Source organism: Alternaria infectoria, assembly GCF_024043175.1.
Source record: "Alternaria infectoria strain BMP 0036 chromosome Unknown scaffold_21, whole genome shotgun sequence".
Lineage (NCBI taxonomy): Eukaryota > Fungi > Ascomycota > Dothideomycetes > Pleosporales > Pleosporaceae > Alternaria > Alternaria infectoria.
The window spans coordinates 273,925-292,189 of record NW_026250710.1 but is presented as its reverse complement, the minus strand read 5'-3'; the positions used below and the strand labels follow the sequence as shown (position 1 = coordinate 292,189).

The 18,265-nt window shown below is 52.9% G+C and overlaps 10 protein-coding genes across 10 annotated transcripts; 3 read left to right on the top strand and 7 right to left on the bottom strand.

Annotated features, from left to right (window-relative positions):
* Positions 1-399: 399 nt before the first annotated feature.
* On the top strand, positions 400-2,724 carry J4E92_009156 (uncharacterized protein; the record flags this gene model as incomplete). The annotated part of the gene is made up of 6 exons (XM_051500505.1): positions 400-602; positions 668-743; positions 793-993; positions 1,244-1,579; positions 1,644-2,375; positions 2,431-2,724. The coding sequence occupies 6 exons, from the start codon at positions 400-402 to the stop codon at positions 2,722-2,724; spliced, it is 1,842 nt and encodes a 613-aa protein (XP_051349331.1).
* A 722-nt stretch (positions 2,725-3,446) lies between these two features.
* J4E92_009155 (uncharacterized protein) lies at positions 3,447-5,225 on the bottom strand (the record flags this gene model as incomplete). The annotated part of the gene is made up of 1 exon (XM_051500504.1): positions 3,447-5,225. One exon carries the CDS (start codon positions 5,223-5,225, stop codon positions 3,447-3,449), a length of 1,779 nt encoding a protein of 592 aa, XP_051349330.1.
* Positions 5,226-5,607: 382 nt separating this feature from the next.
* Positions 5,608-6,411, bottom strand: J4E92_009154 (uncharacterized protein; the record flags this gene model as incomplete). Its single annotated transcript, XM_051500503.1, has 1 exon — positions 5,608-6,411. One exon carries the CDS (start codon positions 6,409-6,411, stop codon positions 5,608-5,610), a length of 804 nt encoding a protein of 267 aa, XP_051349329.1.
* Positions 6,412-6,947: 536 nt separating this feature from the next.
* J4E92_009153 (uncharacterized protein) lies at positions 6,948-7,421 on the top strand (the record flags this gene model as incomplete). Its single annotated transcript, XM_051500502.1, has 1 exon — positions 6,948-7,421. The coding sequence occupies one exon, from the start codon at positions 6,948-6,950 to the stop codon at positions 7,419-7,421; it is 474 nt and encodes a 157-aa protein (XP_051349328.1).
* Positions 7,422-7,853: 432 nt separating this feature from the next.
* J4E92_009152 (uncharacterized protein) lies at positions 7,854-8,783 on the bottom strand (the record flags this gene model as incomplete). The annotated part of the gene is made up of 1 exon (XM_051500501.1): positions 7,854-8,783. One exon carries the CDS (start codon positions 8,781-8,783, stop codon positions 7,854-7,856), a length of 930 nt encoding a protein of 309 aa, XP_051349327.1.
* An 883-nt stretch (positions 8,784-9,666) lies between these two features.
* J4E92_009151 (uncharacterized protein) lies at positions 9,667-10,081 on the bottom strand (the record flags this gene model as incomplete). Its single annotated transcript, XM_051500500.1, has 2 exons — positions 9,667-9,764; positions 9,874-10,081. The coding sequence occupies 2 exons, from the start codon at positions 10,079-10,081 to the stop codon at positions 9,667-9,669; spliced, it is 306 nt and encodes a 101-aa protein (XP_051349326.1).
* A 1,594-nt stretch (positions 10,082-11,675) lies between these two features.
* On the bottom strand, positions 11,676-13,001 carry J4E92_009150 (uncharacterized protein; the record flags this gene model as incomplete). The annotated part of the gene is made up of 1 exon (XM_051500499.1): positions 11,676-13,001. One exon carries the CDS (start codon positions 12,999-13,001, stop codon positions 11,676-11,678), a length of 1,326 nt encoding a protein of 441 aa, XP_051349325.1.
* A 328-nt stretch (positions 13,002-13,329) lies between these two features.
* J4E92_009149 (uncharacterized protein) lies at positions 13,330-14,836 on the bottom strand (the record flags this gene model as incomplete). Its single annotated transcript, XM_051500498.1, has 3 exons — positions 13,330-14,541; positions 14,586-14,639; positions 14,690-14,836. 3 exons carry the CDS (start codon positions 14,834-14,836, stop codon positions 13,330-13,332), a joined length of 1,413 nt encoding a protein of 470 aa, XP_051349324.1.
* A 711-nt stretch (positions 14,837-15,547) lies between these two features.
* J4E92_009148 (uncharacterized protein) lies at positions 15,548-16,226 on the bottom strand (the record flags this gene model as incomplete). The annotated part of the gene is made up of 3 exons (XM_051500497.1): positions 15,548-15,598; positions 15,646-16,004; positions 16,088-16,226. The coding sequence occupies 3 exons, from the start codon at positions 16,224-16,226 to the stop codon at positions 15,548-15,550; spliced, it is 549 nt and encodes a 182-aa protein (XP_051349323.1).
* Positions 16,227-16,800: 574 nt separating this feature from the next.
* J4E92_009147 (uncharacterized protein) lies at positions 16,801-17,964 on the top strand (the record flags this gene model as incomplete). Its single annotated transcript, XM_051500496.1, has 2 exons — positions 16,801-16,907; positions 16,959-17,964. 2 exons carry the CDS (start codon positions 16,801-16,803, stop codon positions 17,962-17,964), a joined length of 1,113 nt encoding a protein of 370 aa, XP_051349322.1.
* Between the last annotated feature and the right edge of the window lie 301 nt (positions 17,965-18,265).

The window sequence follows — 18,265 nt, the reverse complement described above, 5'->3', positions numbered from 1 at the left end:
GATCAGCCCCTCCAGCCAATACCGACGCGCGCATTGCCGTTCACGCAGCTGTAGCAATCGTCACGAGGGCTCCGGTACTGCGAAAAGTCGTCGACCATGACACAACCGTGACCGCAGACCTCATCTTAGTCCTAGCTAGAGAAGAATAGAATTTGCCATTCCATGCGCATCGTCGGCCTAAGCTTTGGCAGCCATAAAGCTGGGTGTCGTGGTTACACTTGCCGGGCGCTCCTTCCGAAGTCACCCAGCCCTCGTGCCCAGCTCCGCGTTATTTTCGTCCCTCGTGAGCCGACCGGCACTCCCACTACCCAAACACGCCCCATTACCCAATCAGCGACAGTAGCGCTAGCTTGTCCCCGGCCCAGCAGTGCCAGCCTGAGCGCAGACGACGTCGTCAGAATGGCTTCGAATGGTATTAAAGCTGCCTCGGACCCCGTTGTTAGAACTGCATCCCCAGCTCCTTTGGCCCAAGACTTTGCCCGTCAACAGGTGTCAAAACAACAGCGTTCTAATTTCCATTCCTCTTCCATCTCTCCACTCATATCCTACACCATGGTTTCTCAAAGCGTCAACAAGACCAATCTCCACCCTTCCGGCGTTGCGTGAGTGCCATCCTTTCTCAGACCTCAGGTCAATTGAGTTGGGTAAAACTAACAACTATCTCAAGGCCGAACAAGGAACATACGGAGATTGAAGAGTCCCTCCACGACAAGGCACACATCGACTACGACCGTGTAGCCATAGTAAGCTTACCTGGGCGTACAACCTCAATTCCAATACTAACCATGCCAGATCGCCAACCCTTCAGTCGCTGCCCTCTACGAAGATGCGCTCGTATACGAGACCGGCTCAGCCATCACAGCCTCAGGCGCTCTCTCAGCATACTCAGGAGCCAAGACCGGCCGCTCACCCTCGGACAAGCGCATCGTCGAGGAGGACTCGTCAAAAGACGACGTCTGGTGGGGTCCAGTGAACAAGCCGATGAAGGCCGACGTAAGTCTTCTCCGCATTTCCCACGCATTAAACTTTTGTCTACGTCAAACCGCGGGTTTGGCTTGTGAAATTTTGGCGGCAGACGTCATGTACGCTAGGCGCATACCCGATGGAGTTCGCATCCCTGCACGTGGCGCGGTTCTGGGGCTCGGCTGCCCCGCATCGCGCCTGCATAACGGATCAACTTCCATCGATCCATCTGGAATATTATCACGTGCGCATCTTGAATTGTTGCTGACATCCCATCCAGGTCTGGCGTATCAACCGCGAGCGTGCCATCGACTACCTCAACACCAGGAACCGCATCTACGTCGTCGATGGCTTCGCCGGCTGGGACAAGCGCTACAGGATTCGCGTTCGTGTCGTCTGCGCTCGTGCCTACCATGCTCTCTTCATGCGCAACATGTTGATCCGCCCTTCAAGGGAAGAGCTAGAACACTTCGAGCCTGACTACACCATCTACAATGCCGGTGCTTTCCCTGCCAACAGGTATACCAGCGGTATGACCTCGTCAACATCCGTCGCCCTCAACTTCGCCGACAAAGAGATGGTTATTCTCGGTACCGAGTACGCTGGTGAGATGAAGGTCAGTCCCAAGTGTACGAAGTGCATGTGAGACAAATGCTGACTTCGTACCTCCACCTCTGCAGAAGGGCATCTTCACTGTTCTCTACTACGAGATGCCTGTCAAGCACAACGTCCTGACTCTTCACTCTTCCGCAAACGAGGGTATCAAGAACGGCGATGTCACTGTCTTCTTCGGTCTTTCCGGAACTGGCAAGACCACCTTGTCTGCCGACCCCAAGCGTGCCTTGATCGGTGACGACGAGCACTGCTGGAGCGACACCGGTGTCTTCAACATAGAGGGTGGCTGCTACGCCAAGTGCATTGGTCTCTCTGCCGAGAAGGAGCCAGATATCTACGGCGCCATCCGCTTCGGATCCATTCTTGAGAACGTTGTCTTCGACCCAGTAACCCGTGTTGTTGACTACGACGACGACACCCTGACCGAGAACACCCGCTGCGCCTACCCCATCGAGTACATTGAGAACACCAAGATCCCCTGCATCTCAGAAGGCCACCCCAAGAACATTGTCCTCCTCACTTGCGACGCCCGCGGTGTTCTTCCTCCCATCTCCAAGCTCAGCCCCGAGCAGACCATGTACCACTTCATCTCCGGTTACACTTCCAAGATGGCCGGTACCGAGCAGGGTATCACCGAGCCCCAGGCTACCTTCTCTTCTTGCTTCGCTCAACCCTTCCTCGCTCTCCACCCCATGCGCTACGCCAAGATGCTCGCGGAGAAGATTCAACAACACGGCGCCAATGCCTGGCTCCTCAACACCGGCTGGGTCGGTGCCGGTGCTACCACCGGTGGCAAGGTAAGACAGTCCTGCAACAATATCCATTCAAAACACATGCTAACTATTTCCACAGCGCTGCCCCCTCAAGTACACCCGCGCCATCCTCGACGCCATCCACTCTGGCGAGCTCGCCAATGTCGAATACGAGACCTACGAAACCTTCGGCCTCTCCGTCCCCAAGACCTGCCCCAACGTCCCCGACGAGCTCCTCAACCCCGCCAAGTCATGGAACGGCACCGCCGACTTCAAGGGCGAAGTCGAGAAGCTCGGCAAGCTCTTCATGGAGAACTTCAAGAAGTACGAAGACCAAGCCACCAAGGAGGTCATCGAGAGTGGTCCACACGTATGCTGCTGCCCCAAGCACTAGACGGTTGTTTTTCGGTTCCGACATACCTTTCTTACTCTTTTGACAGACGGACTAGCGGATTTCCACTTCGATGTTTCTTTCTCCTTACGTTACAATCGAGCGGTCGAGCGGGTACCCTCCATCGACGTCAGCGGCTGTGCTTTCCTCTTTCTTCTTTTTGATTGGATGGTTGTAGGCATGCTATGTGCCTGCAGACGGGATTTGATATGATATCATGGCTTTATCTCTTTACTTTGCTAGATGCGTCTTATGAGCGCTTTGTCGCGTGTACATACACTTTTGGCGTTGGGTCCAGCTGAGCATTTCATGGCAGAAGACGAGAACGTAGCATAGCTGCTGTTGGAAGAGGAGAGAGAGAGAGAGACAAAATTATCATCATGTTCATCGAAGCGGTGTTCATTATGGTATAGGTGTGATTGAGGCTGTACCACTCTCGGAAGATACTTGGACCGCTTTCGAAAGGTATCTGTCGAGAGTGGTACATCCTTGTTCCACATTTATACCATAATGTATAGAGCTTTTGATGAAAGAATGGATCTTTTCAATCAAACACATTTACCGATGCTCTCTGTCTCGAAGGCATGAGGGTACCGAACTATTGAGTTCATGCTCTTGCCACTACTATTCGTTACTGCCATCTTAATACAAGCCATTCCAACCTCCTTCCAACCATCCCCATCTATCTCCCATCTCCCACATCCCCAAATTCACCACCAACTCTCTCACAAAACCGCCTCATCCATATTCCTAATCCACCCCCACATCCACATGACCGTATCCAAATGCGCCTGCACCCCCACCCTCTCATCCACCGTATGAATATTGCCCAAACCCACTTGCTCCCTATCCCAACCCGGTCCATACCTAAAGATATTCTCGCTCAAATCCCAATAGTAGCGCGTATCCGTGTTTCCAGTCATGATACCAGGACTCACTAGCAAATCTTTGCCGTAGAGCGCACGGGTTGTGCCGGACAGGATCTGGTAGGGCGTTGCGGTTTTGTTTGAGTTTGAGTTTGAGTTTGAGTTGGGATGTAAGAATGTGGGTGTTACGGGTGCGGGTTCTAGCATGGTGGGGCCGTGGGAGAGGGTTATGCTCGAGGGGGTCTCGGTGCCGTTGAAGGCGTGGAGGGTGAGATTGTGTTTTTGGGCGACTTGGGCGGCGAGGGACGCGATGTGCGTCTTCACGGCTGAGGAGCTGGAACCGACGTTTATGCGGTGGTTTACTGTGATTTGGGTTCGTTCGGGCAGGGCGTTTGTTTTTACGCCGCCGTGGATTATGTCGACGGCTACGGAGGTTGTGAAGAGGTATTTTATTCCTGGACCTGCTTTTGCTGCTTCGAGGGCGAGGGCGTCTTTGGAGGACTTCTTCGAGCAGGTTAGACTGCGTTTGGAGCGCTTGTCTAGGAGTTTGCCGAGGTGGTGCGGGAAATCTGGGGCGTGGGAGGCGCCGCATTGGAGGAGGCCTAGGTATGGGTTCTCGTCTGCGAGGTGGGGCTCGTAGGCGTTTGCTTCGATTAGGGTGATGAGCTCGCTGGCTACGCCGATGCCGTTGTGTGCGGGAGGGATGCTGCTGTGGCCACCGGGCATGCGTACCACGATGTCGACGTCGATGTAGCCTTTCTCGGCGACACCGGGGATGGCGAAGTTTGCACCCCAGCTTTCGACGTTTACGGCGCCTTCATCAATGATGGCGGCGATGGAGTTGTGCCCGAGCTTCTTTAATAGGTACTCTGAGAGATGGCCTGCGCCTTCTCGACCAGAGATCTCCTCGTCGAAGCCAAACGATAGGATCAAAGTTCGCTGAGGAGCAAAACCAGCAGAGATCAACGCCTCAACGCTGTTCAAGATAGCCAACAACTGGTTCTTGCAATCGCTCGCACCCCTGCCCCAAACAAACTTCCCATCGTAATGACCAGAAAACGGGGGATACGTCCACTGCTTAACTGTAGAGTCCGGAACAGGCACAACGTCCTGATGCGCCATGAGCAGATTAGGCTTCAAGCTCGCATCCGTGCCAGCCCACGTATACAGCAAGCCATGCGTGTTGACCTTGTCCAACTGCAATGTCGCGTGCGTCAACGGGAAAGTCTTCTCAAGGTAGTCGGCAAAGGAGTACATGATGTCCCAGCGCGGATCGGTCCCAATCTCGCCCATGTCGTCGTAGCTTTGCGTGGGGATCTGGACGGCGCCTGATAGGCGGTCGATGGCGACGTCTCGGAAGGCATTGGACGTCAGGTAGCTTTCCATCTCATCCAACTCTTTCGTCTTCCTCACCGGGAATAAAGGTTCGACCTGCGGACATTGCGCCTTCGAACCGGCATTGCTCAGCCTGGATGGAAGCTGCCATGGCGATGACACAGGAACAGTGATATGACGTAAGAAAGCCAAACCCGCTAAGCAAAACAAAGCGCTTCCAACGAATTGACGGTAGTAAGAGCGACTATACTGCTTCGACGGAACCGGAACAGGCGTCTGCGTTCCCCAATTCTTGCCCGCCATGGTGATGCTTGATGATGGTTAGAGTCTTGGTGTGTCTTGGTTATCGGATGTTGCGCGGGGATAAGTGGTGGTACGTTTGCGACTAGTCTCAATCAGGAAGGTATGTACATGGGCTTTGTCAGTATTTATCGGATCGACGAGATAATCGTATCTATGTCGCTGTTTGTTTGTTGTGTATGTCGGAAAATTATCCGACGAACGTTCACTTATCGAATGAGCGGAAGGCTTTTGTGCGTGGGTGGTATTTCGCAGTCAACGCGCACTTCTGAAGAAGACGCCATTTTCTGATCATGGTCTATTTTGGCATTCCTGCTTTATAGCTAATCATAGGCTAGTCGTTTGATCGGAGACACTCCATATCCAAATTCGTCGCCATAGACTGCTACAACGAACCCTCTGGCCACTTGTACTCCGGCCACGGGAAATCTGGATCGTACTTCTGCTGAAGTACAACACTTCCCGCCGGAAACGTTTTCTGTGAGCCATCAGGCATCTCCACCGGCTGCGCCTCATCAACAAAGGTCCACGCTGCGAGCAGACCAGCAGCCCGCGCAATCTCATCCTTGAGCTTCCCAAGTTTATCTGGCTGGGGAGAAAACTTCTCAAGCAGAGCTTTCTCCCTAGTCTCCTCGAATTCTCCTGGTTCAGCCATAACTTCCACATCCTGATCACGCTGCTGCTCTCCCATATCCATTCCACCGCAATCCGACACCAAGGGCTGGAAGAAATCATTCTTCAGCGGTCGCTCCACTTCAGCATTGTCCAGATCCTCGTCGATATCGATATTGGCAATCTCGTAGTTGATGTACGTCAGAGCCAGATATTCCGTTTTAACAAGGAGCTTCACGACTACTTGTGTACTTTCTGCTTGTCCCTCTTCCACCATTTCGTCGTCGGCAAAGGCATCCACATACCAGACTGCACTCCTCTTCACTGCATCTTCGTCAATGACGACGAATGGAGATTCTCGGCCTGCTTCGTTTTCTTTGGCGCGCATGTATTGATGGGATTTGCCGCTGTAATCATCGGGAGGTTTTGTGATCTTGAGCTCAAGAAGTGGCTGGAATCGAGAGCAGGCGCCCAGTTCAAATTCTGTCTTGACTTTTGCGAGCTCGTTGTGGTTCAATGGAGCCAGGAGATATGCTGTGAGGCATGTGACGTCGAAGGGAGGCGAAATGAATACCATGATGATGGTGAGATTGGTAGTGGCAGAAGGGGTTGAATGTGAGCATTAACAAGGATTGGTATTTCCTGACTGTTTATATGTGATGCATACTGTATGTTGATTCTCGCGTTGCTAAAGACATTGATCTCGGCCATGCAGGAGACGAACGATTGACTACAGTTACGCTCGCGCAGGCAGCAACATCATTCAGCCACCAACTGCTATAACGGGACTAGCGCTTAGCTCGCCAAGCCCACCAAAGTCCGCATGAAGCTGAGCTACCTTTCTTTGGTCGTAGAACCCTGAAAGTATCTAGACGGTGTACAATTTGGCTGAGTCGGAATAATGTGACTAGGTACATCCGCAGGGCGAAGCAAGAGCATGCGCGTTAGGCTCCAGGCCGCAGAGCTAACCGAGCTTCCGAAAGAGAGGGCGAGGCATTCAGCGTTGAATAGATGACTCTTACCGTCTAGGTGTTTTACTCGTTCCATTTAACCTCCTCTCACAATACCGCCCTGGCCAAGAATACAACTATCGCCATATCTCCATCTCAAAACATGACCGACACCCAACGATCTAAACCCACGATGGCTGTCGCTCCAATCAAGGAGAGCCAACCCTCAAAGTTAGATGCTTTCCTATCAGCACACCCCGAAATCCAGATTGGTCGCGCCGCCTTGGAAAGCCTCCAATCTGCCCACGATGGCAGCGACTCATTCTCCATCATCAACAAGCCGTTCGTAAACATGGTGCTGTATCAAGAGTTCAATGCGGATACGAGAGAGCGCATATACGTCGTCGCATTGATTGACGACCAGAAGGCTCTTGATCAATATGAACAAGACTGCGGTGGCACTTCGAACGAAGATGGATGCGATTGTGCAGAGAACCAAGGGCCCGAACACATGATTTACGAGCGTGTCGTCGAGTACAAGAGCGCGGATTGCGAGGACCACAAGGATGAGCCGGAGCCAAACCCTGATTGTTCTCAGTGCTGGCCAGTCTTGTGTGGGAGTAAATGCGCTCCGTGAAGTGCCTGGGCGACGAGCAGCATCACAAGTTGAAGGTCCTGTACTGTTTGGTTTCGTAAATCTAGATTTCGCTAGCAAATAATCAGGCCGACACTGAGCTTCGCTGTCGGCTTAGCATCAGGCTGTGTCACGCGGCGAACGCAGATCATTTGTAGTGAGATGAATTGAATGGTGGAAGCGTATAGCTGGCTAATTAGCGACTTGCTGATATCATAAAGTGGTGTAAAGGTAGCACCGGGCAATTGCTCTCAAGATGTTGGCGTCGACCCCTGACTGCGCGTAAAGCCGGCCAATCAACGACTTCGGCCCCACCTGAGGCGAGAAAAACCTTGGAAGTGTGACATCTCCATCTCACACCTACTCGAGTCCAGCAACTCTCTCGCATCAGAACTTACGTGATGGCCCCTCCTCGTGACGCTCTGGATCTCAGAGCTACTCAATTGTCTGTTGGCGTAGCATAGCAAGCTGCTTCTGGTAATCCTCCTTTGCTTGCTTTGCCTCGTCGATTCCCCAGCGCCCATCCCTCTCCAGTGTGTATATTTTCTCTATCTTTTTAATCTGCCGCAGGTGAGCTTCTGCCTCGGGCCCAAGAATCCCCAACAAAGTACCAGCCGGAAGGTCTTCTTTCTTACGGATGATCTCACGCCACTCGTCGGTTTGGCCATATTTTGGCGCGTGTTTATTGAAGTCAGACGCAAGTGCGCCACTGTCGCTTGTGTCGAATCTCTCTCCAAAACGAACGCCGTCGCGCATGTCAACATCCAGGCAACTATTGATGTAGCGTTTGACCTTTGGAGGCATATCTCGAAATCTGGACTGGTACTCTAGTACCTTGATCATGTCGACAAGAATGGTGCCTTTTGGTAGCTTGAATCCAATGTCGGCTAGACCCTGCCGTGTCAAAGTCGGTCGATGGAAACAGACGCAGATTGTTGGATACGTTGATGACAGGTCACGGAACATCTTTTCGAGACCCGCGACGGCCTCATTGGCCGATACAAAGCTGGATTGCATAACGTTTGGCTTCCCGTTCCATTTGGACGGCACCCAGAATCGGTACTCGTGCGCTTTGTTCTGTCTTTCATCGCTTTGATCCTCAGTGCTGGATACTGCTGGGGATGCTGGGGTGGTGATTTCCACAGACAAGACTCGCATCGCTTCGACTTGCTTCCAGTAGCCCCTCGCCTCGTTACAGGATATCCAGCCGTTCCAGGAATAGGCCAGACCAGACGGAGCCCACTCCATTGATACCAGAGCGACATGCGGTTTGTCCCAGCAGCGAGCCAGGGTTTCATTTTCTGTTGCGCATTCCCGTATTCTCTTCATCTCGCTTCCAGCGACGAGACCAGTCGGTGGTATCATGGCAATCACTGGACGGATTGGTCTGATGCTGTTAGGATGTAAGTAGCTGTCAATAAAAAAGCTAGCTGCACTATAAGAACTTACACAGAAGACGAGCAGGAAACCAAAAGAGGGCGAGAAGCTCGTACGTCTAAGCGCGGTAAAGAGAGGAAAGAAGTGAATAAGAAACGGATTCCATCAAAAGCTACTGTCGAAGACTTGTTCTCCGACTAGCGCTTACGCTCTGAGAATAGGATTCCAATGTGATGATGTGCTCAAAATCAACAGTACCTATCAGCCTCAAGGCAGCAGCACAGCCTCGTAACATATGATCCCAAACTCATGGTGGCTGAGTCGATGCCAAGGAGATTGTACCAACCCGATCGACCTTGGCCAATGATAACATGGACACTGGATACAACACTAATATGACTGGAAGCCCTACTTGTCCAGATGCATTCCGATGATGTGGTGGGGGGAAGCGCGCGCAGTTATGTGCGAGGTGGGGTTAGCATACATTAGGTCATCGGGCGTACCACCCTGGAGGAAATAAGCCACCTATCAACATCTTTGCAGATTGTAAGATCAACAAGACACTCGCATCATTCTTGTAATTCGCCCGTTTTACACATCAGAGAGGTATTAGAATTACATTCACTTATCGCGTAGCGAAGAGGGTACTAGTGCAAACGGTTTATTTCCTATTGAATGTCTACTTTAGTCGTGCAGACTACACTATCTCAATACCCTGTGAGTCTATGTATTAAGACCCAGCCGGAAAACGACCAAGAGCTCCAGCCGTGTTGAATATCGCAACTTCCCGTCAAAGTAACCGTCTCGCTACCCTTCCCTTATCACAATCCGTCTTCGACCGTACCATGTATCCACTTGGGTAGATAGACGTCTACTGAACAGGCGGTCCTTGCATGTTGCTCAAGTTCTCCGGGATGGGCTGTTCGCGCATCTGAATCCAGAACTCTGGCCATTCGTCCCTGAGATGACCTGTAGGTGATGAGAAAGCTCACGGTTAGTCCATCTTGTGAAGCGTATCCAGTATGCGTAATGGAAGAAGCAAAATCATCATTGTTTCTCAGCCCAGATTAATACTTACCGATGAGATTGACGAAGCCCGAACGAGGAGTGAGCTTGTAACCGCCTTCGTAGGGCTCGAAGTGGTCCGCGGCGCTGCCAGGGTGGACTTGGTCGAACATGGTCCTGATGTCGGTCAAGGTAACTTGGTTACCGGACTTGAGGAAAGTAAGGATTCCGGGGAGGTGGCCGGCTTTGGTGGGGATCAGATCTGAAGCGACGTTTGGCATTGTTGTTGGGGTTTGTATGCTTGGGTTTGTTGCAAAGGGAAGAGGATTGATGATGTTGAACTGTGTTTCTCGTTCTCAAAAGTGTAGTGTTTATGGAAGAGGGATATATGGTTTCTGATGGCTTGTTTATATACTGGGAGGGAGTGAGATATCGCAAGACCGAATGAGTAGGATTTCGAGGTGAGTGAGAGAGTGATTGCACGTGGCTAAGTCTTGTGGAAGGAGTATTCTGAAAAGTGCTGCAATGCGCAAGGCAAAAATAGTTAGCTATCTCTTGATAATAGTAGGACAATAGCGCGTGATCGAAAGTGTGTATACTTTCTTCAGGTTCACGAATCGCGTGTCATTGTGTAGATGCACGTGCACGAACTGAGCGTAGATTCATGAATCAATCTATTTAGAAGACTACAGATCTGAGGGGAATGGTTGAGTACAATGTGAGAGTACTTGCATAGGGTATCTCTTTGAAGGAACCATTGTTTGTGCAAGTCGCTTTTTGTGTTAAATGAGAGTAGACTCCACCACTACAGTATAGCCCAATTACCAGTCCCATCATGAGAAAGGAAACAAGTTGTCCAATCACCATATCTATTATCCCCACACGCCGTAACAGTAAGTATCGTCGAGCCGTTTCCCCTCTCAATCCCCAACTCCGGGTTTTCGACCGCTCGATCTGTCTAGGGAGGCGCAGTGGTAGGCGCAGAAGTGGACGTCGTGGCAGGCGCCGAAGTAGACGCAGAGGTAGACGCCGCGGTAGTCACCGTTTGATTATCCGGAACATATGTATTATCCAAATTCTCCGGAATCGGAATTTTATGCAGATCCTTCCAGAACTCAGGCCAGTTGTAGCTGTATATACCTATGGAATCGACAATAGTCAGCTTTTATCCGTGGCGCTTTGTTAGAGAGACATTGTATGCGCAAAGGTGAAGCCGTTTCTCAGCTCATGGATATACGCACCAACCAGAGTGTGAAAGCCCGACTGCCTGCTGAGCCGGTAACGGCCATTCTGGAGGTCGAAATGCAAGTTACTGTTTTTTGTAACACCTTCGTCAATAGCGGCCCTGAGTATGGTCAAGGTAAGTTGGGCATTGGACTGGAGTTTACGCATTATCGCGTTGGTTTGAACGGATGTGAGGGCAGGCATTTTGGGTGGAGTCGATATAGTGGAATCTGGTAAAATTATGAAGATTGATATTTGGCAGTGGAAAGGTGCTCGTTTCTCGTCTTCGAATGTATGGTAGAGAGAAGTAGTGTACACTCATATTGAAAGGAGCTTTTATACTGCGATTGAGTCAGATATGTCTAGGAACAAATGACTGTACCTACAAAATGAGTAAAGGAGTGACTGTTCTCAAGTCTTGGTAGAGGACGATCTGAGTAACATGGCTATAGCCCGAGCGGGAAGTGCCAGTCACGCTGTTGATTGATACCAAACGGGCTCTTTGGGCGCAGGGTCTCACAATAGACATGGCAGACTAAGCGTGCTTCTTTTCTGCCACATGTAAGCTGCGTGCAATTTCATGCGTGCGCTCACAAGGACCTGAGCACAGTGTTGGCGGAGAGTTGGAGGACGCGCTCGAACCCCTCGCTCCTACCATTGCGGGTCACCCCAACCACTATCCGGCCGTTCCAGATGCGCGTCCATATCCTGACTCCCATAGCCTTCTTCATCTTCAATCTTGTACTCTTGACTCCCACAGTCGTAATCTCCAATCTCGTCCTCCTGACTCCCCCACTCATCTCCTTCTCCACACTTCTCAGCTGCCCCTTTTCCAGCCCTGCGCAGAGCAAAAGCGTTAGCCTCCGCAAGCATCTCACCCAACCAATCGAACAACATCTGCCCAGCTCTACGCACGACGCCAAAACGAAAGCAGCGCGAGAGGACCACGTTACCGCCAAAGCTGTCGAAGACACGTGAGAACAGCGACCCAGGCGGCGCCATCCCCTCCACATCATCTTCCTGTTCCAACACACAATCTCCATCGTCGTCCTGCTCCTCCCCCTCTACAACCAACCTCTCCTCTTGCTCTCTTACCTCCTTCTCTAGTCTCTCCCGTTCTATAACCTGCGGCGAAACCCATATCTCCGTATCATCTAGCTGCTCCTGCAGCCCACAAATCCCCCCTTCCACCAACCCCAGTAACCCCCCATAACCCTCCCTCTTCCCCTTTACCGCCCACTCCAACTGAATACCCTTACCAGTCGGGGTAGGGAATGTATGCGCGAAATAGTTCCTATCACGTCTGATATCACTCGCCGCGCCCAGCGGATCCGGTAAACCAAACGCGTGACAACCCCAGTTGCTATTCACAGCGCGCAGGTTCTCGTTGATGGCGATGTGGTGCATAGCGAACTCATTTTGGACTCTTTCCAACTCCGTGAAGAAAGGAGACTTACGCGTTGCAGTCTTCTGGACTTCGGGCTCGAAGCTGGAGTCTCTGCGCGAGTCGCTTTGGGTATGTGCATTGGGGTTTGGTACGTCGGTGACGGTGTCTTCCCAGGGGACGTTTGAAGGGGTAGTCTCAGTGTCATGGATACCCGCCAACGACGTCCCTGAATAAGTGTCCAAGATAGCTAGGTTAGCAGTGAGGTGTTTGCGGAGGGTGTAGAAGTATTCTAGGGAGAGGAGGACGGATGTACGGGATACGGGGGTGGGGTGAGTTTCTTGGGTTAGTGTGCCGCTGGGGGAGAGGGTGTAGTAATGGATTGTTGCACGGTTATTTGGGTAGTTTGGATCGAGGTCTTGGATCTCATCGTGGGTTAGAGAGGGGAGAGGCGGGAGATTAGCTAGGTCGTCTAGTGCGATGGCTTCTGTGATGTTGATATCTGGGCTTGGGGGTGGAAATGGGCAGTCAACATTAAGATCTGGTTTTGGTGTAAGAGTAGCGAGGGTTGCACCAGAGGGCTCTAGAGCCATACTAACCACGGTCGCCATAGTTGTAACTCCAAACTTTGGTCTGATTCGCATTGAGCTTGATTTGTCGTACATACTCAAATAAACATATACATCCCTTGCGCGCACTGTGAGCAGAACGACATTGTCGGCGTATATCGTCCTTCTTGTAATTTTTCAGACACTGTGGAGTAAGAAGACCAGAGCTCCAAGGACGACAGTCCAATGGAAGCGCTTCGTCGTCATCTTACTGACGTCCTTCTCAGTGTCGTGCTGGCGCCCAAGCTCAGATCAGACCAAGCTCCAACGTTCATCCCATGCCAAATGGTCTTCGTCCGAGAACCACATTGTACTATTCCTGTTCGTCTTCGGCCTCACTGTCGTTATGAACCATGCCATGTAGTCCTTCCGTCTCAGCCCCGATCAGAGGAGCCCTCTCGCCCTCGTGACGCGCGAGATGGCCTCCAATACTGACAGCCAGAGTACTAAAGCCATGGATCATGGTACTTCCGAGCACAATGAAGCAAACAAGGGGCCAGATCATAGTAGCTGTCCGTTGTCGCTCCACGGGCAGATCTTTGGGCGGATGTGGAAGGGGTAGGGATGTACCAGTCTCGAGCTGCGCGCGGGCTTCGATGGCGAGGAAGAGGGCACCGACACCCATTGGTCCGAAATGTCCGACAAAGAGGGCTTCAGTTGTAGTCTTTACGGATGGCAACATTTTCGTCTTGAAAAGCGTGAAAACGATCGGAATTCTGCGGAAGAGGAGGATGAGTGCGAGCAAAGCAACCAGTCGGAGAGGGGTGATTCCGTCTACCGCGTTAAAGCTCGCCCAAGGTATCATTGCGCCGAAGAAGATGAAGAAGGCCGAGTTGATCAGCAAGTCGATGATAACGGGTAGAGCGGTTCCTTCTGTCGGGTTCTTCTGGTTGTGCGCGAAGCCACGTCCTGCGAAAAAGGCCACTAGGAAGTCGTCGACTCCAAGAACCGATGCCAGTCCGATAGAGAAGATGGCCAGGAGGAGGTAGAAGGCCAGGTAGGAGGCTCGGCCCATCCACTCGCGGCTGTGCGAGAACCTGTACAGGCCGTTGAAGATATATCCCAGGGCAATACCAAGGAGAACACCGACCACGCACTGGTATAGGATAGTAACGAGGAACCATTTCGTGAAAAATCCTTTAGCGGTGTTCTTCAAGAGAAGACTCAACCCCAGATACAAGAACGGGAAGGATATGCCGTCGTTGCAACCACTCTCCGCGCTCAACAAGTCCCTGATCCGCTTGGGTACTCGGGTGCTAAATTGGCTGTTTGACAGAACGGAAGCCGCGAGAACAGGATCCGTGGGTGTGAGACAGGCCGATATCGTCAAAGCAGTCTGAAAGTCCGTGTCGAAAAGGAACATGATGAGCATTCCGCACATCAGCCAGCCGAACGTCATGACAGGCCCGAGAAGAACAAGCAGGGCGCGCCATTTCTTTTGGAGATAGCCTGCGGGAAGCTCCAGACCGACTACGAAGCACTGAATCCCGACGATGAGACGCGTCAGTTCTTGGATAATTTCATCCTGCGACGGTTAGTATTGTTTGTTTGTGTGAGGAGCACACTTACGGAAAAGCCCCATTCATATGGCCTGAGGAGGTTGAGAGCGCGTGGTCCGACGATCTGTCGGTCTCGTTAGAAAAAGATTCATTCTTAAAGATGTCCGTACTTACGATACCAAAAAGCGTGGCTAATGGCGGTTCTGAGAGATGCAGGCGGTTCCGGATCATAAGCGAAAACAACGCGTACAGGATGAGAAAGAAGGTTAGGGTCACATAGGTAACGTGCGGGCCTGTGGGCTCGAGTTGAGACCAGACCATGATGCTTTACTGTTGGTTAGAGGCACGCGTGCAATTGTGGTGAGTGAGTTGAAGTCTCTGCGAAGCTTGGGCGAGAGTAGGCGTTCTATGATCGCCGTGACGTCGAAGGTAAATGGCGAACTCTGAACACCGCTAGGGAGGAACGCGCTGGAGAGACAGCGGAGATTCACGCACGAAAACCTCGAGCGGCGAATATCACGGGGGACCTGGAGTGCAGGATTAATGGCGCGTTGGATCAGGTGTCGAGCGCGAAGGATCACGCTGCATGGAGGTGCGCATCGATGACGAAGGTTGGCTGGATTTGGCATTGCGCTCGGACCGTAGTTGCCGGAAGTGGTGGCACCTTGCATGTTGAACCACACTACCAAGCATTCCAAGGTTAGGTGGGACGGACGTTTAGAAAGAGCAGCAGAGGAAGAACAGTAGAGATGGCGTGCGAGTGCATGTTTGCGGAGAATTATCGCCCTATCATATGTATGCACCAGTCCCGAATGCGATATATGCAGCTAGGTCAAGCCACTATCTCCACGTGAGCACGCGAGGTAATCAATTCCTCTACTTTTGTGAATCCAGCGCCTCCCTTGAATATGGATATGCCCAACGCCGCTCCCACGCGGTGATGCTACTCAATCTGGCCATGCCAGGCGCCTGCTATTAAAAATACATGCAAATTACAGTGAAACCAATGGATGTGATTATGGGCATTGTCGGCTATGCGTCGTCGGGTGGGTTGTTGAAGAAAGCGAATCGTATCCTGTGGAGCTGGGGAAGTTAGCAACGCTTCGTCTGAAGAATGTTGGGGTGCATACCGAGGGGAGCTTTGGAATGACGACGGCTATGGTCGCAAAGCAGTTGATGAGGAAATACGTCAGGTTGTAATTCGTGTAGTGCGTGCTGACGAGAAACAGCACAATGGGTACGCTGAGAAGGAACTTCTTGGCTGGTGTGTATTGTTCGCCGTTGTCAATCTGTTCCCACATGTTCAAGTTGTCGTAGGCGCCCGAGTTGAAGTCAAAGGGCACACCGCGCACGTAGTGGAACATTAGGTAGGATCCCGCCACGTACGAAAGGTTGACTAGGGTCCATGATGCTTCTTGCGACATGCCGGGGATGATGTCGAACAGAATCTTGCCGAAGAAGATGAGGACAAAGTGGATAGCCCAGGCGCCTGGAGGTGTTAGCCTGAGATACAGAATAGCAACACATCATCTCTATCTCCTGTAATGTGTATGCGCGGTATCTCGTGCTCACCCTTTGCATTCACCCATTCGGCGTTGAGGTTGGGCAGGGCGGACTGGTCGCTCAGCTGCTCCAGAGACTCGGGGGGCTCTTTGTAGACAAGACTACTGCTACGTCGCCTCCTCGCGTCTTTTGCAGCATCCAGCGACATCTTGGAGTAGGACGAGGACGAGGGCGAGTCTGATGGGCGAGACCGCGGGTCGCCAGCAAAGCTCAGGCGGGAGGTGCGATTGAGGAGTATGGGTGACAGTTTGGCGGTATTGCTGGGTTCGTCGGGCGGCCGGGCGGTGGAAGAGGGGGATATATAATCGCGTGCGCGGGCTGAGGCTATGGGAGAGCTGCCACGGGCAATGGCATGTCAGTGAGGTCCTAAAGGAGCAAGGCGGCGACGTGGGCTTTCAGGGTCTTCTTACTGAGTACGCAATACCTTCCGGGGCGTCCGAGCTTTTGGCGTTGAGCGATTGGCGCAGAGAAGGGCGTGTAGACGGTAGCGATATGGCGAGGCAGCGGGCAGAGAAGAGGGGACTGTTGGCAGAGGAGGAGGGAGTGAAGCCTCAGTCGGCAGGCGTGAAGACGGAGGCGTGGCAGGTCCACATGATGCTCCCAAAGACCGTGTTCCTAGCAATCACCGAGGCCGTGCCCTGAGCGCAACCATACAACTCTAGAACCAGACACTACCACCTCCGTCCGCCAAAGACCCTCCAACCACCACTCTTTTCACCACCATGGCCTCGGAAGCGCCGCCCCCGATGGAGCCTCACGCCCTCGCCCCTGATGCACCGCCCGCCGATGCACCTGATGCGACGCAGAAGCCCGTCAAGCGCTCGTGGAGGTATGACGCGCCGACGGATTAAATGCAGTCCCCAGCTAATGTGCATAAAAGACGAAAATACCGCAAGATGCGCATCAGGTTCGAAGAGGCCATGAACGACAGCGACTCCCTCATCAAGCAGGAGTGGAAGGCCATGGGCACCGCCCGCCGCCTGCAGGAGAACAACGACCAGATCCTCGACATCCTCCTCGAGCTCAACGAGCAGACACGCGTCAATCCGCGCCTGCGCTTCGACCTGCGCAACCTCTCCGCCGCCGACACCGCCGTGCCCTCGCTCGAAGTCGTCCCCGATCCAGAAGTGGTGAAAGCGCAGCTGCAGACGCTGAGAGAGGACCTGGCCGCCAACACCATCACCCCCGAGGAGTACGCGACACGGGCTGACCAACTGCACTCGTCGCAAGCCATTCAGCAGACGCTCAAGTCGCTCGCTAGCCTCGAAGCCAAAGTCCCCCACACGACGCGCGCCGACCTGCCCGACCACCCCGTCGAGGGCATCGACCTCAGCGAGCATGCGCCGGGCTACATGTCGCCCACCCACGAAGACGAATACCTCCTCGCTACCGACCAACTCCTCGAGCAGCCCGGCTTCGACCAGGCCCTCCAGCAGGGTCGCCCCGTCCGCCTCGCATCCGCCCAGCCCCCGCTCAGCGAAAAGGATCTTACCGTGCGCAACCCAGACAGCGTCTACAACTGGCTGCGCAAGCACCAGCCCCAAGTCTTCCTGCAAGACAAAGACGCGGCGCATCACGAGAACCTCTCCGAAAAGTCTGCCGCGCCAAAGACCAGCAAGGCCAACGCAACCAAGGTCAAACGCGAGTCAAACATTGGCGGCGGCGGCACACCCGCTCCCCGCGACCACGACGATGAAGACTCAGCCGCCCCCGAGACCGGCAAGGGACGACGCAAGACTGGTGGCGGCGACGACGACACCGCCTACCGACCCAAGGGTGGAAGCTCTCGACCCGCAAAGCGTAAGCGGGAAGAGGGCGAGACGCCTGCGGGCAAGGGCAGCAGGAAGAAGAGTCGTCCAAGCGCGGTCACAGGGCCAGCTGCTTGACCTGCCTGCTAACAGCGCGCATAGAAGAGATGGCCTATCGAGCTGGGGTATGCACTCATTGCGTGCGCAGTTACGACAGCAAGACCTCGCACACATGCAACGTGCGGATCCACGCTGAGAACGCTTCCGTAGCCATCCCTTGTAAGACGTGCGCGCGCCGTGGCGCCGAGTGCATTGTCGATCCACTCAATACCGGAATCATGGATACATCCGTTTAACATCGTCGTAAAAATCATGTTGGAATTGGGTATGGCGTTCTAGGGAAATACTGGCGTAACGATGGGTCTAACTATACCCTTGG